Source organism: Pan paniscus, chromosome 19 (genome assembly GCF_029289425.2).
Source record: "Pan paniscus chromosome 19, NHGRI_mPanPan1-v2.0_pri, whole genome shotgun sequence".
NCBI lineage: Eukaryota > Metazoa > Chordata > Mammalia > Primates > Hominidae > Pan > Pan paniscus.
Window position 1 is genome coordinate 51,450,257 of NC_073268.2, and position 13,021 is coordinate 51,463,277.

The window sequence follows — 13,021 nt, forward strand, 5'->3', positions numbered from 1 at the left end:
CCTGCAAGACAGTCATCCAAAGGCTCTGCAGCACCCGAGAGCTCCAGAGAACACCCGAACGGCTCCCACCAGACCCCCAAATGCTGGCCAGACATGTGAGCCCCATTCCACCATTGCTCCCCAAGACAAAGGGTTAAACCCAGTATTCCCACCCATGCCCTAGTCTCTAGAGTCCCTGCCCTGGACCAGGAGTAGGCTCCTTCCTGAGGACTTGAACACAGGGGGACCTGGACAGAGAGGCCCATTGTTCCCAAATGCCCTAAGACAGACACACACTTGCCCTGGCAGGACCAACGGTGTCCACCTGCTGAGGGTAAAGGGCCCACGATGGGCTGTTCCAGGCACCTGGAGGCAGTTGGGGTCAGGAACCAGACGTCTCTATAGGATCAGCCTCCTGGGATCCTTCTAGGACCATGAAGATGCCCAGTTTTCTGTAGGAAGCAAGACATCTGGTGACTGCTCCGTTCTGCTCCAATTCTCACTCACTCTGGCTGGTGAAGCCGCTTCAGGAACAACACCAGCTAAGCAGGAGGGCATTTGGTTTGGGGGAAAAATGACCTATTGAGTCCAAAGCAGCCTCTGTCCTCGTGGAGACCCTGTGCTCGTCTCAGGTGGAGGACGGTGGACTCCACAATTCCCAGCTGTCAATACAGGAGGGGGCTTCGTTTTCCTGGATCACCAAGGAAAAAACAAGAGAATTCTGGGGACTTGGTCCTGGAGAACACCCGGGGGACCATCTTCCTTGGGAATACTTGGGACAAAGGGAAGACAAGACCTCTAGAGGATCAGACAGAGAAGGTTCCAGTCCCCAAGCCCCTATGACCAAGAGGGACGATCATCACCCTCCAGGCAGCCCTCTAGAGCTCCTTCATTTTCCACAACTGCCCGAGGGCAGAGGCCTCCCCACCCTACTCCCAGACGAAGGACTCCATGTGTCCAGTGGGTCCCACAGCAACCATCAGTGACCGCACCTGAAGTCTGAGTTGATGAGACCTCCTCCTGTGGGGACCAAGCTTTGGGCACAGACTTGGACTGAGAATCACCCCCTCCACCCCATCAGGGTCCAGAACCCCAGGGAAATGTGGGATCTAAGGCAGGGAGGCTGCAAAGGTCAGGGCTTGAGTCTAGTACTGCACAGGGCAGGGCTGAGTGCACGGCCCAGGCCACATCTGGGTCTCTGGGCCAGTCATCACCTCTCTGACTCTAGACATCTCACCTGTGGAATGGCTACATTCGGGGACAGGATCTGCCCCATGGAGTTGCTGTGGGGATGAAGGAAAAGGCCATCTACAAGGTCAGCACAAAACCTGCACCTGGTGAGTGCTCAGGGATGCTATGACTCATCCCCACTATGAATAGAGGCAAAGAGGCTCCAAGGACAAACCCCCTGTCAGGTCATCCAGTGGCCAGCTGGCCAGGCCTCTGCTAGCCAGGCCCTACTGAGCAGGCCCCGTGACTATTTCCCCACTGATCATATTTTCACTAAGCCCCAGTGTCCAAGTCTCTGCTGACCAGGCCCCCCTGACCCAACCCATGATGACCAAATCTCTCACTGACCATGTTCTCAATGACGAGGACCCCGCTGCCCAGGTCCCCACTGCCCAGGTCCCAAAGCAGCAGTGCTCAAAGTCCCCTACCTAACTGCCCAAGGGCAGAAGGCTCTTCACCCCACTCCCAGACAAGGGACCCCCTGTGTCCAGTGGGTCCCACAATGACCCTCAGTGACCACATGTGAAGTCTGAGTTGGTGAGACCTCCCGCGGGGTCCCAGCTTAGGGCACAGACTTGGACTGAGGACCACCCCCGCCACCTCACCCATAGGAGCTCTGTCCCAGTGGCTCTTCCAGGGCCAGACTCTGCCCCATCAGGGGCCGGAACCCCGGATGGATTTGGAATCCAGGGCAGGGAGGCCACAGAGGTCAGGGCTTGAGTCCAGCATAGCACAGGGCAGGGCTAAGAGCATGGCCCAGGGTCACATCTGGGTCTCTGGACCAGTCGCTGCCTCTCTGACCCTAGACATCTCACCTGTGGAATGGGTACATTAGGGGACAGCACCCACCCCCACCAGCGTCACTGTGACGACCAACAAGACGAACATCTATACCGTCAGTGCAGAACAGGCACCTACCTGGTGAGTGCTCAGGGATGACCCTCCTCGGCACCCGCCCAGAGGCCAGCACTGCCCGGTAGCGACTGTCCCAGGTCAGCAGGGAGGGAACAGAGCAGGTCACACTCACCTGAGTCTGCTGATCCAACTGTGCCTCTCACTTAAGAAAGCCTCCTCTGAGCAGAACCAGACATCGCTGTTTATCTTGTCTCCAAGAGCTCCAGACACAGAGAAGGCAGCCAGGTAGGCGGGTGGGTACTCAGCACCAGTGACATTACGGGGTCACGGCACCCATCACAATGGGCCCCCGCCTGGGTCAGCAGGGCCCACAGTCACCGTCCTCCACCCCCGAAGCATCAACATGTGTGCATGCAGTGTGTTTGTAAATGTGAGCGTGCACATATATGTGGATGAACACGTGCATATGGTGTGTTGCTTCTGTGGCTGGGCCAGGTGGCTCCATTCATGCACGCACTCAGGTCCTTGTCACTGTCACGCCCGGCCCTGGGCCTGTGGCCAGCATCAGAGTGTCCACAGGTGTTCCCCAACCTCCGCCCTCCCTAGGTGGGGCAGTCCTGTGGACGGGGAGCAGAGAATTGAGGGTGGAGGGCAGAGAGCAGGCCCCCTCTTTAGCAGGGGACTCAGCTAGGGTATAAAGTGCTAGGTCTGTTGGGCAGGGCCGGATTCCACACACCTGCTCATCTCCTCCTCCCAGTAGCCCTCTGGGGTGACGTGACTCATCCCCACTACAGATGGCGGCAAGCAAGCTCCAAGGACAAACCCCTGCATGAGGTCACCCAGCGGCCGGCTGGCCAGGACCCCGCTAACTAGGCCCCCACTGACCAAGCCTCCCCCGACAAGGCCGCTGCTGACCAATGCCCCCCCACAAGTCCTTCACTGACCAGGTCCTGACTGACCAGGCTCTTGATGACCAAGCCCCCAGTAATCAGATCTCCACTTACCAGGTCCCCACTGACCAAGACCCATTGACCAAGCACCCAGTGACCAGGTCCTCACTGACAGTCCCTCAATGACCAGGCCGCCTGACCAACTCTCTGATGGCCATGCCCTTTCTGATCATATTTTTTGTGACCAAGTCCCAGTGTCCTAGTCTGTGCTTACCAGGCCTCTACTGCCAAGGTCCCTGAGCCATGGAGCTCAATGTCTTCTTTCAGTGACCCCCTTCAGTCCTCAGAGCCACCCCTCCCCACATTGGCACCCATAAGCCAGGCACTGGGGATCTTCTCAGGTCAGGGCCCCTCCTCTGGGACACAGGGAGGGGCACTCGGCCCCAGGCTTTGGGTGCCCAGCTTCATGCTCACCCCACAAAACCCTCTGGGCCCATCTCAAAGGGGGCAGTGAGGTGACCTGGCACCACCTGGACACACTGTCTGGGCCTATTCCTGAGCCACACAGCCAGAGGAACGGGGGGATGTAAGACAAGGCACCCCGCTCTGTTGGGCCTCCCAGGGCCCTTCCCTCAGAGCCCGGATCTGGAGACACAGCACAGAGGCTGCAGGGTGACCGGCCCAGAACCCTTGAGACTAGGCTGGGGACCACACAAGAACTGTCCACAGACAGCCAGAAGATGCTTTGCTAGTTTCTTGATACCTCATTTCTCACCAGCTACCCTTCCCCCGCCAGGAATCCCCTTCATGCAGAGTCAGTGAGGAGAGGAAGATGTCACAGAATCCGTGGAAGGAAAGAAAACAAAACATGGGTGGGGAGAAGAGTTGGGAGTGTAGCATTGTAAGGGTCCTATACTATGCGTATTATTTGAGGGTTGGCTGTGATTAATTAAAGGTGTTTTTTGCAGACAACCATTACACACACACTCTCTCTCTCTCTCACACACACACACATATATATATACAGATATATATATGTGTGTATGTATATATATATAATAGAGAGAGAGAGGAGGTCTCACTCTGTCGCCCAGGCTGAAGTGCAGTGGCCCAAACACAGCTCACTATACAGCCTTGACTTCCCAGGCTCAAGCAATCCTCCCACCTCAGCCTCCTGAGTAGCTGGGACTACATGTGTGGGCCCCCATGCCTGGCTGCTTTTGAAATGGTTTGTTGTAGAAATGGGATCCTGCTGTGTTACCCAGGCTGATCTGGACCTCCTGCCCCCAAGCAATCCTCCAGGCTCAGCTGGAAGTGTTGGGATTACAGGGATGAGCCACTGCACTTGGCTTAGACATATTTTTAAGAAGCATAAATACAAATTTCAGTGTTGCCATGAAGTCAGGCAGGGGTTGGCAAACTATGGCCCACAATCCAGATGCAGTCCCCTCCTGTCATGGTGAATAAAGGTTTATTGGAGCCACAGTTCCTCCCCTGTGTTCACTTCTTGTCTGTGGCTACTTAGGGCTGCAGTGGCGAAGCTGAGTAATTGTTGAGTAGGTGCAACAAAGACCACAGGGTCCACGAAGCCCAAGATGCTTACTACCAGGTCCTTTGCAGAAAAATCTTGCTGAGCCCTGGGGAGGGGCTAGGTGGCAGCAGGGAGGCCAGTGGGGAGGCTGGTACAGTAATCCACGTGAAAAATGATGGGAGCTCAGATTAAAACTATCATGACAAGTGGCTGGAATCAGGATATATTTTGGGGAAAGGACCAACAATACAGAGATAAAATGGACACTATTTAGAGTTTCAGATTTTCTTTCTACCAAAGGATCCCTTTCTAAAAAAAAAAAGAGTACAAAAGATCAATTTAAAAAACTGACCAAAGAAACACCACCACAAGATTATTTGTGTGATTGAAGCTGGGGTTGAGCCTGGGTACCTTGCGTTTTCAACACCCCTAAAACCCCGGCTGTTCCAGAGGCACCTACAGAGCCCCTTGGGTTCAGACGAGCAGAACTTGAAACCACGGATCGGAAGGAATAGAAATCTGCGTATCTTTCACACAAGCCGTAACATTCTAAGCCGCATATTTGCAGCACGCTGACGTGGGGCTACTTCACCCACAGCCAGCAAGCGTCTGCGCCAGTTCTGGGATTTGCGTCCACCTTGTTGTAAGAAGGCAGCTGCTTGCATGAGGCATGGCGGTGAGGAAACAATGCCACCCGGATCTCACCATTGGCCATGTGGACTGGCTGTACCATGGGCCAGACGCATGTCTTGGGCAGACACTTTTTAGATGCCAACTTGCCTGTAGACAAAGATGACGCAGAGGTGGCCTCGAGGACGGCCTGTGTGATGGGTTGAATTTGTCCCCCGAAATTCCTGTGTTGATGTTCTAAGCCCCAGTGCTTGAGAATGTGATCTTATTTACAGATATCATCTTATAGAAATAAGTTAAAATGAAAAATGAGGTCAGTAGGGGGGCCCCCAATCTAACTACTGGTGTCGTTATTATAAGAAAAGGAAATGTGGACAGAGACACACAGAGGGAAGACGAGGTGAAGAGACACCGGGAAGGCCACCTACCTGCCAGGAGAGAGGCCTGGAACAGAGCCTTCCCGCACCGCCCTGAAAAGGGACCTTCCCTGCCGACACCTTGATCTTGGACCTACAGCCTCCAGGACTGTGAGACAGTGAGATTCTGTTGCTGAAGCTGCCCAGTCTGTGGTACTTAAGGAAGCCCAAGCAAACCAATGCAGCGTGGTAGCCCACAGCTGGTGAAAAGATGGAATGAGCGACGGAGCCCCAGGCTTCCTGTCTACACCTCCCAAAGTGCGCTACGGGATCCTTTGGTGGGTGCAGGTTTGCAAGATAATTTTAGGAGGTGCAGGGTGCATAATTTCAATGTACATTATTATGGATTTATCTTACTGTGAAAATGCTTCTAAGAATAGTTTACTTAAGGTTTACATGCTACTCAAGATATAGCTTTAAATGCTAACAAAAAGTGGACTCAAATGAAAACATTCTCTTGCTGTGGTCCAGGGAATCTCGATGTTTTTTCCAGAGAGACTCGTAGCTTTCAGCTACAGCTGCCCTCCCCTTCCTGTCCACTGCACACCCCCACAACACACACACATATACATACATACATGCACAGACATACACATGCACACACATATACGTACATGCACACACATACATGCACACATATATGCATGCACACACATACATACATGCACACATACATGCACACACATATGCATGCACACACCTGCGCACGCACACACACACACACACACACACTGTGCGTCATGCCCTTACTAAGGAGGCATGGAAGGGAATGTGTGTCTGTAAGGAAATGAAGATGGCTCAAGCCCCTGGTTCCCTGGGTGTTTGCCCAGGCACCCTCCCTGCAGACCTTTCTTTGGTCTCTTTCTCTCTCTTAGTGAAAGAGAGAAGCAGAGCCCCAGTGGGTACCCGGCTGCTTAGGGCTCAACCCAAGGTCACAAGCTTCCTCGAGAGCCTGGTGAGATGGGGGCACCACAGGGCCTCCCAAACCAAGGGGGCAGCGTTCAGTGGAGCCTGATGCCCAGGAAAGTGATAGACAAGATGTCTCAGTTCATCAAAGACCCAACCACAATGCAGTGAGGAAGGGCAGCTGCCAAAGGTTTTATTCTCCAGGAAGAGGGGCTCTCGGGGGCTGTGAGCAGCAGGCACGAGGACTTTATTGCACGTGTGGTTAGGTGATGACGACCTACAGCTGCACTGGGAACTGGGACTCAGAGTGCCCCGACCTCCTGCTCTATCTCTCTCTGTCCCTCTCTCCCTCTCTGTCTCTCTGCCGCTCTCCCTCTCTGCCTCTCTCCCTCTCTGCCTCTCTCCTTCTCTGCCTCTCTGTCTCTTTCCTTCTCTGCCTCTTTCCCTCTCTGCCTCTCTTCCTCTCTGTCTCTCTCTCCCTCTGTCTCTCTCTCCCTCTCTGTCTCCTCTGTTTCTCTCCCTCTCTGCCTCCTCTGTCTCTCTCTCCTCATATCTCTCTCCCCATCTCTCTCCCCTCTCCCCACCTCTCTTTCTCTCTCCCCTCCTCTCCATCTCTCTCCCTCCTCCTTTCCCTCCCTGACCCCCATTTATGCACCTGGGCCCCCCTCCTGGGCAGGCACACACACAATGCCAAGGCCGCTGTCTGGGATGTGTGGGCAAGGCTGCAGGACTGTGGTCCTGGTGTGGCACCCCCACCTTCCAGCACAAGTGGGGTCGGGGGTCCCAGGCGTGACTGCGCTCTCCTGCGTGGGCGCCCTGCACTCAGGGAAGCAGAAGCTGCAGGTCTCCACTGGCTCGGGGGATGTGCTCACAGGGCTGCCGGCTTCCATCGCGTGATCTGCAGAGGCGAGAGTGGAGGGCGTGGGCCAGGCCTGGCCCTGCACTAGGGTAGGGGTGACGGTGTGGGCAGCCGCACTCTCCCCCGACCCAGGAGCTAAGGGCAATCACCAGCGTAGAACGCCCCCAGACAGGTGTCAGTGTCCGCCAGTTGCTGATCAGAACCTGTGCCGGGGCAGGGGTGGGCAGGCAATTCTTGGCTCTCACTTCTGTCCAGCACCGAGCCTGCCACGCCCCCCAAGGGGACACCTCCTCCTGGGCTTAGCCCTGAAGGCTCTGCATCTGGAGAATCCTGGGCCCAGGCAAACCTGAAGACCGGCACCCCACACCCACCCTTCCCGGGTGCCACTCTCCCAGGTATCTGTCTGCCAGGATGTCTTAACCTGATTTTATCAAGGTATAGCAAGTAACAGGGATGAGCCCTGGGCCTCTCCACCTAGAAGTAGGGGCAGTGACAGGACCGAGGGATGGCCCGAGGCTTGTCACCCAAGCAGCGAGAAGGGCGAGGACCCCAGTTTCATGCACTCACCCTGGGAAGACTTGGCCGGACTTTGACGGGGCCTTGAGCGGGGCTGGCAGGAGCAGGGATCCCCCCTCTTCTTGAGGAAGCAGGCCACCGCCACCAGGAAGCAGCAGAGGACGGCACACAGGCAGAGCCCCAGTGTGCTGTAGACGAGGGCCACCTGATCTGCACTCAGCTTCAGGCCCGGGAGAGCTGCAAGACAGCGTGAGACCCCTCTCTGCAGTGCCTTCTCCTCTTCCCGTCATTAGGCTCAAGCAATCCACATCCCCCCATCCCCCTGCTGTGAGCCTGTCTGGCTCCTGGAGAGGCTGGGCTCTTTTTCTGACCCTGAGGCTGCTGGGATGCTCTCTGGATCCTGGAGGAAGTTGATCCACTCCCCCATCCTGGCAGCAACTTTCTAAGGCCTCAAAGCTGGAAACGTGAGCTAGGCCTTCTTGTTGTCTCCACTTGCTAGGGCTGTAATTGGGACAGCGCTGGAGATGGGCTGATGGGTGAATCGACAGACGAACAGACGATGCTCCAGGGAGCATGTCTCTGTGCATCCTGAACTGGGCCCTTCCTCCAAGGAGAAAGCTTCCTGAGTGAGCGTTTACAGTCGTCCCTTGGTATCCATGGGGGACTGGTTCCAGGATCCCCTACAGATACCAAAATCCGCAGATGTCCAAGTGCTTGATACAAGACGGCCTCACATTTGCATATAACCTATGCACATCCTCCTATACGATTAGAGTCATCTCTAGATTACTTATAATAACAAATACAATATAGATGCCATGTAGAAGGGTGTTATACTGTATTGTTTAGGGAATAACAATGAGAAAAAATGGCTGCAGAGGTTCAGTACAGATGCAACTATCCCCTATCTTTTCTGAGTGTTTTCCAGCTGCTGTTGGTTGAATCCACAGACATGGGTCGCACGACACAGAGGGCCCACTGTGTTTGAGAGTAGGACAGGCGACGTTACACTGAGACCAGGACAGCAGGTGCCAACCAGGAGGGCTTTGGGCATCAGGGCACCTGGCCACCCTATGACTCAGGACTTGTGCCTCCAGGTTTGGATGCCAGAGACAGACTCAGCCCAGGTGAAAGCCCTCCCCTTGGAAGTTCTCCTTATCCCAAAAGCTCTTCCTTGTCCCTGGAGCTGGGCATCCTCTAGGCGCTGGGTGGAAAGACAGATGAGCCAGATTTAAGATGACACGTCAAGAAGAGCAAGTCCCACTTTGTGCCGGGCACTTCCCCTACAGCACCCCCTTCATCTTCCCGCTCTGATGGCAGACAACTACCCCCATTAAAAATACTGAGATAGAATTTGTATACCATCAAATTTGCCGTATTAAAGTGTACAACCAGTGGCTTTTAGCACATCACAAGGTTGTGCAGCAATGGCAACTGTCTAATTGGAGACAATTTTTATCACCAAACAGAAACCCTGTCTCATCAGCAGTCACTCCCCATTCCCTCTTCCCAGCCCCTGGCAACTGTTCATCTCTTTTCTGTCTCTGTGGATTTGCCTATTCCGGACATTTCATATTAATGAAATCATACAACACGTGGTCTTTTATGCCTGGCTCCTTGCACTTGGCTTTGAGTTTTCAAGGTCCACCATGTCCTGCCGTGCTGTGTATTAGACCTTCGTTTCTCTTTAGGCGGAATGGACAGACCACATCTGTTTACGCATTCAACAGGGAATGGGCATTTGGGTTGCTTCCACTTTCTGGCTATTGTGAATGACGCTGCTGTGAACATTCACATCCACATGTTTGTGTGGATGGATGTTTTCCATTTTCTTGGGTGTATACCTAGGAGAAGAATGGCTGGGTCACATAATAACTCTGTTTCGTTTTTTGAGGACCTGCTGGACTGTGTTGCACAGCATCTGCCGTTCACACTCCATTTTACAGATGACAAAACTGAGTGTCTAAGATATTGTTCTCGGTCTTAGACCTGCACCCGGGAGCCGGTCTCACCAATTCCCAGGCCGGTGCTCCAAGCCCGCGGGCCACACAGCGGCCCCAGGGCTGGCACTGCCCGTCTTCCTCACACACGCTTTTAGATTCAGGAATCTCATAAAGTGACAGAGCTGCCAGGACTCTTAGGGGTCATCAGTGTCACTCTGACATTTACAGGGGGGAGATGGGAACTTGGGGTGAGTTCGTGTCACTCCGCCAGTCAGTGGCTGTCCTTCTGTCCAGTGCCCAGAGCTCAGAGAGGCCTAACGGAGGAAAGCAAAGACCCCAGGACCTGCAAACTTGGTGCCACATATCCAAGGCTTACCTGCTCCTATTCACCTCTCAAATCAAATACAAACACTGCCCTGGAGGCATGAGCAGGGGAGACGCTACCAGCCCTCAGAGCACAGACAGAATGCCAGGCTACAAGTTGTTACTAAGCGGAAATGAACGGCGTTGATTCAAGGAGGAAAACTAAACATTCGTGCATATTTCAAACATTTCATCATAAGATTCTGAAACCCAACTGTTCAGAGACCATGCAAGTGTTCAGAGACCACACCCAGAGCACAGTCACCCGACATCATGCCCTGTGGACCATCTGGGCTGGGCTGGGCCTCATCCTATCCAGGAGAGTGCCATGGGGGCGAGGTTGTGCCACTCCGGGCCTCTGCCTCAAGAAGGCCTGACAGCCTCGGTGTTTGCTCCCTTGGGCCTGAGCCACCACTCGAGAAGTCCAACTGGAGAGTCCCAGTGGAGAGGGGCAGGCCCTGAGATCAGCTGAAGGAGAAGCAAGGCCTGAATATCCCAGCATCAGAGTCGAGCCTCCAATGGCTCTATCCCCAGCACCATCTGCATGACAGACCCCAAGCAAGAGCAGCAGAAGACCCGCCTAGCTGAACCCCGCCTCCCCACAGAGCCACGCAAGGTCACAACATGAAGATAAGGATCTGGTGCCAAGTGTCCAGATCCAGTGACAAGTGTCCTTATACAAGAAGAGAAGGGAAGAGACACAGGCACGAGAGAGAAGCCATGTGAAGACAGAGGCAGAGATGGGAGTGATGCAGCCACAAGCCCAGGAGGCCTAGTTCTGACCTTATTCCCAGAAGGGGTCACGGGCACCCCCAATGTCTGCAGGACACAGAGGCTGAGCAGTTCCATGGCTGATCACATGCCAGCACCTCTCCCTCCAGTTCTAATCTCATGCCAATGCACTGTCCCTCTGTCCCCCTCCCAGGTCTCTGGTTCCTATTATTGCCAGAAGTAGCCTCTCACAGGGCCCCTGCTGCCATCGCCACCATCCAGGGGCAACAGAGAGCTCTCCCCACAGCCCTGCTCTGACCCCTTCTCCCATGGCTGCCCCTGCCCCCAGCAGGACATCAGCCTCCCAGCCTGGCACATAGGGCCCTCTGTCATCTGGCATCTGGTCCCTCCTAGTGCCATCTCCAGCTGCCCCTGAATCCTTGCTCTTCCCAACTCAGTCCTCTGCAACCCCCATGTTGGGGGACAGGGTCCTGCCCTTGGTGCTTTTCCTCGTCTTCTGCCGGACAGATGAGCAGCCCCACCCAGTAGGGCAGGCTGCCTGGGCCACCTGTTCCCCTCAGGGAGACACAGACACTCCCTGCACCTGCCCCGGAGCCCGGGCAGGAAGCTCCTCGCGTCGGCCTGGAGTCGTCGCAGTAGAACCCCACGCCAGTCTCCTCTCCTGCTCAACATCTCAAGCCATTTTCAGTCCAGCTTGGGAGCCTGCCCTGCTCTCCCCACCAAGCCCCATGTGTGAGCAGCAGGGCTTTCTGTGCTCTCTTGGTGAGCATGTGGAGCGGTCAGTCTCTAACTTCAAAGCAGATCTGGGGTGGGGTCCCTCCTGCTTCTGTGGAGTGGCCACCACACTCCTGCAGGCTGGGAGCCCGAGAGGAAGGGATTTATCCCAGCCTCCAGCACAGAGCCCCTCACAGCCTCCCAACGGCACAGTTCTCTGCTCCTAGCAGCACCTGTACCTGCTGTTGCCTCTGTCTGGAACCCTGTCTCCACCGTGTGGCTTCAACATAGTTGCTTTTTGAATGAGCAGTTCCAGCGCACAGAGCACATGCTCCCCCAAAAACATATTCTCCCAAATCACCCTCACAGCAGCTCTATGAAGGCGAACAACTCCAGCCTCACAGAACTAAGGCTCAGAGAGGGTCGGTAGCTTGCTCCAGGTCACACAGCTTGTGAGGGACATAACTAGGGGTCTGGCTCCACACTCCACACCCGCACCCCAGCCTTCCCTAAAGACTCCTCCTCGGGGAAGCCTTCCTTGTCCCCGTGTCACCTGCAGCTGGGTTACGTGGCCCCCGTGCACTGAGAGGAATTTGTCATCTGCGTGGCTTGTCCACTGCCTGGCCTTCCACGAGACAGTGAGCTCCATGGGTCTGGGACAGGAACTGCCTCATTCTCCCCACTCCCCATGCACAGCAAGCCTGCCACAGTTCCAGGTCCCACTAAGGAGTGGCAGTTCTGAATGGGATGCAAGAGAAACCTGGAGTCAGGGTGAGGTGGGACCTGGCAGGGCTGGAGACAGGGAATGGCAGAATTCAGGGAGCCCACGGAAGGGGGCAGAGAACAGGTGAGCCCTTCCACCGTGTGCAGCTGGACAACTTGGTCACATGGTGTCCTCTGCTCTCTGCCCTTGAATAGGTCCACCTCTGGGTCCCTCCCCTGGCCATGTGGCTCTGTACTTCCTGTTTGCAATCCACAGCAAGCTCCCCTCCTGCCCCACCAGCCCATGCAGGCATCAGAAGTCAGAACAGAACAGACCTTAACCCTGGGCCCCTGGAGAAATAAAGGGCAGGGTAGGGCAGTGCACAGCGACAGTCACAGAGCCACCAAAAGCCGCGCCATGGCACAAGTGTGGCAGCTGATGTAGGGTGAGGCATGGTAATGCCGACCCCACTGGCACCAACACATCCTCACACAGCCCCCAATGCTCACAGCCTTGGGCTCCATCCCTGGAGCCAAGATGAGGCTCCGAGGTTCTGCCTAGTGCCCTCTGGCAAGGGGGCTTGGCTGATGGTCACACACATGAAGTGGCTAACCTTGTCCCAGGGGCAACAGTTCACCGCCAAGGAGCAATAGCCTGCAGACGCCACTCTGGGTCATTTTGCTATTGCAGAGGGGACAAACTTTGGAACCCCCAGACTGTGCTCAAATCCCAGCTCACCCACGCATTCCCTGTG

The 13,021-nt window shown here is 55.2% G+C and overlaps 1 protein-coding gene across 2 annotated transcripts in view; it reads right to left on the reverse strand.

The window, feature by feature from the left end:
• Positions 1-6,602: 6,602 nt before the first annotated feature.
• TNFRSF13B (TNF receptor superfamily member 13B) overlaps positions 6,603-13,021 on the reverse strand; it is a 34,939-nt gene continuing 28,520 nt past the window's right edge. Inside the window, exons 4-5 of one of the 2 annotated variants that reach the window (XM_003808769.6) lie at positions 7,864-8,049; positions 6,603-7,335 (exon numbers count right to left, since the gene is read on the reverse strand). In XM_003808769.6, coding sequence (XP_003808817.1) covers positions 7,085-7,335; positions 7,864-8,049 — 437 coding nt within the window. In that variant the 3' untranslated portion in view covers positions 6,603-7,084. The remainder of the gene's footprint in view (positions 7,336-7,863; positions 8,050-13,021) is intronic. The other variant, XM_008960871.4, reaches the window with a different exon arrangement.